Below are 3,494 nucleotides of genomic sequence, written 5' to 3' on the forward strand. Positions count from 1 at the left end.
CGGCGGCCGCCGTCCCCTGCCGGAGTTCCGGGAGTCGGTGGAGGCCTTCGCCAAGGTGACCGTCATCGAGCCACTGAGCGAGGAAGCATGTCCCCCACACATCACCCCCAGCGACTGCGAGGAGGTGAGCGGGAAGGGGCCGGGCGCTGGGGTGGGCTTGTCACCCCAGACATTGCTGCTCCTCACGCCATCCTAAGGTGGCTTGCCTGTCCTCGGGGCCTTCCCAGCAAAGGGGATGGTCACCCTCCTTGCCCGTCCCCAGGGATCAACCGTGCCAGGCAGCACCTTCCTTGCTCCAGCCCCAAATTCCAGTCCCGTGGGAAGCCGGGGAGGAGCTGGACCAGTGATGTGCACCAGTGACGTGTGCTGGGTGCTGGCACCACTGGCCTCTCCGCTCTCCTGGCTGCAGCACAGGCCGGCAATTAAGCGGGGGCTGTAACGCTGTCCCCGTGGCTAATGAAGCGTGGGCTGGCGAGCAGAAGGAGCATGTCCTCATCTATGAGCTCATCTGCAAAATCCTGGCCGTGGCTCCGGTGCTCTCCAGTAGAGGGGATGGGCAGTTGGGGTGGTGAGCGGCAAAGCTCCGCAGCAGCACTGTGCCCTAAATCTAGAACCACCAGCTTTCTCCTTTCAGTCGTCTTATTTTCTTGGCAAGAAGCTTGAGCGCTCCTGCACCAAGCTCCAGACTGCCCCATGCCCCATGTATGCCTGTACACATCCTTCCTCAAAAATCGAGGTTGTTTTTTTTCTCCTCTGGTTTTGTGCTCAAAATGCGTGGCTCTTTGTGCTGGTGCGCTCAACCCCAGGATCTCCTCTTGCTTCTCCAGAACGGAAAAGCAAAATCATGGAATCACAGACTCCCAGGTTGGAGGGACCTCGCGGATCGTCTGGTCCAACCTTTCTTGGCAAAAGCCTGGTCTGGACAAGACGGCTCGGCACCCTGCCTAGCTGAATCTTAAAAGTGTCCAACGTTGGGGACTCCGCCGTGTTCCTGGGGAGATGATTATTCCAATGGCTGATGGTCCTTGTGAAAAATGTTCCTCCTGTGTCCAATGAAAATCTCCTCGGGATTAACTTGTGCTCATTACTCCTTGTCTTTTCCATGGGACTCCTTGTCCATCTCCTTTGTAGCCACCCTTTGAAAGGTGAAGGCTGGTTGGGTTTGGTGGCCTGCGTTAGCGTGCGGCACAGCGGCATTTCCCTGGAGCTGGCCTCCATCCAGCCTGCCCCAGTTTGCCAGTTTGTTGATTCAGTGCTGTGTGTTCAGGAGCACGCCATGGGAGTTTTCCCACTGGTGGGAAGGAGAAACGCCGCTGCTTTCTCCCCTCCTCTGTCTCCTGGCTTCACTTGGGCTTTCCTAGAGATGGGAGGGTTCTGCCGTCACCTGCCCAACCCTGCACAGGGCAGCAAGGGAGAAATGTCCGATTCCCAGTGTTCCTCCTATACAGCTGAGCTTAGAATTAAACCCCAAACCCTCTAAGAAGAGCCTTTCCATCAGAACCACCTTCTGTACCCTGTTCTTGGGCGGGGATGCTCGTCCATCTCCTGGTGCTGGCTGCACGGGCTGCCCTGACCTTGAAATCGGTGTTAGTCTGCCCATAACCCCCAGGGAAGCGATGCCCTTGGTGGAAGAGGCCACTCCAATGTTTGTGCTCTGTTCTAGCTGTCAAGGAGGTGGAAAAGGCTGGTCTGTTAGCAAGGTCAGGCCACTAACTCCACCGGCACGTAACCACCCTGTGCTTCTGTCTCCCAGAGGGAACTCTTGTTGCACCTTTTGGGGTGGATAGGATGGTTTATTCTCTTGCAACTTGCACAAAAACCAGGCTAAATTTGTCAAATCTCCACCTTCCGACTTCTTCAGCATTACTCTCGGCTTTAAAAGAAGGTCCTCTCGGTGTGTATAGAAATTACTTCTTCAAGGCATCGGGGGCTGAAACACTGGGCTGTGTTGGAGACCCCTGAAGCGTTGACTTCTTGGGGCTTGGCACATCTAGCAGCCCTTGCCCGGTTTTCCCCTGCTGTGCGTATAAACACGCTGCTGCCTGCGCTCTGCCAGCGTGCCTCCAGCCCAGGGTGGTTCGCTGGCCTGAGAACTGGGGCAGTACGGCTTAATTGGTGCCTTCTTTCAACTCATGCCAATTAAAAGGGCTCAGACTCTGTCTGAGACGCTTCCTTCCCCTTCTTGTCTTTGTAAACACAAGAGGAGAGGCTAGAGGGCTGGTCTGTGCGTGGGATCGGCTGCCTGCAGAGTCTCCACCACCTCCATCCCCGGTGGTTTTCCATGTGCCTCAGGCAAAGTTGAGAGCAGCTGGGTCTGAAGTCAGCACTGAACCCGCTGTGAGCAGAGGGTGGCGCAGGGGTCCCGAGGGTCCCTCTGACCCAGGCCCATGGATGCTACTGGGCTAACGGGTGATGAGAAGTGAGTAGCTCTGGCAGCTTTGTGGACATGGTGCTAATGGAGCTGCAACCATGAGAGCACCTAGAAACATGCCGTGAAAGCTTGTGGTACTTGAAGCTGCTCACCTCTGACCTCAGCAGCCACTTGAGCTTGTTTGTCCTGGACTCTTCATAGAGGTGATGGCTCTTGGTGGGCTAGGGAGGTGCTGTGACCCTGCTTCCATTTCTTCTTTGCCTTGTGTTACACCTGATGATGATCTGCTCCATGCTGGTGGTGCAGGGTTGGGATGGGGAGCAGGTTTGGTGTCCCCAAGCTGGTGGTACAGCAGCAGCACCCTTTCTCATGGGTTTTCCAGCAGCACCCCCCTCACCGTGGGTACACAGCAGTACATGGTCAGTCTCAAGTCCATGCTGACTTCCAAACCCCAGCGTAGGGCGTCTGTCATCTCCCCTTCCCCAGCTGCTGGCTCTGCTCTGGGAAAGGTCCCTCCTGCTTGCAAGCTGTAGAAACCTCTGTCACATCCCAGCTCTGTCCCTTCAGTGCCTGCCAAAGCCACCTGCTCCCCGAACATCCAAGTGTTTGCTTCTGCACACGGCATGGCATGGCCTCTGAGCAAAACCTTCTGGGAGCATCAGGCTGAAATTCTTTGTCCTCAGGTCCTTGATGTACAAACGTGAGGCTCCAGCTGTGCTGTAAAGGCAGGAGCTGCAGATGACAGCTCAGGCTAGCGCTGGCTCCCCGCAAAAGCGCACGACTGAGCTGATGCTGGTGCTTTGCAGCTGCAGGCAGCGGGCGAAGCGGGATGTGGAGATTTGCTGTCATTCAGGGGTCTCTGCTCCAGCTGCTCAGACCAGAGGTGATGGAGATCAAGCACTCGGGGTGTTGGTATGAGATGGGGGCCATCAGTGTTGGCACAGACGCTCACCTTGCTGCGTGCGAAGCCGACCGGGCTCAGCGTGCGCTCCTGATCATCATTTTGATTAGCGATATATTCTGGCAGAGAACAAAGGTCTGTCTTGCTGGAGCAGATGGCAGGGGGGAGAGGTTGCTGCCTTATGGGGAGAGGCCACCGCGAGCAAACGGCACAGGCTGCAGA

The 3,494-nt window shown here is 56.5% G+C and overlaps 1 protein-coding gene across 1 annotated transcript in view; it reads left to right on the plus strand.

The window, feature by feature from the left end:
* Positions 1-3,494, plus strand: part of NIN (ninein (GSK3B interacting protein)) — a gene marked incomplete at both ends in the record, with an annotated part of 37,550 nt that overhangs the window by 7,869 nt on the left and 26,187 nt on the right. The window contains one exon of the mRNA XM_010142478.1: positions 15-124. Within this exon, the coding sequence (XP_010140780.1) occupies positions 15-124 (110 nt within the window). The remainder of the gene's footprint in view (positions 1-14; positions 125-3,494) is intronic.

Source organism: Buceros rhinoceros, unplaced genomic scaffold (genome assembly GCF_000710305.1).
Source record: "Buceros rhinoceros silvestris isolate BGI_N320 unplaced genomic scaffold, ASM71030v1 scaffold21178, whole genome shotgun sequence".
Taxonomy (NCBI): Eukaryota; Metazoa; Chordata; class Aves; order Bucerotiformes; family Bucerotidae; genus Buceros; species Buceros rhinoceros.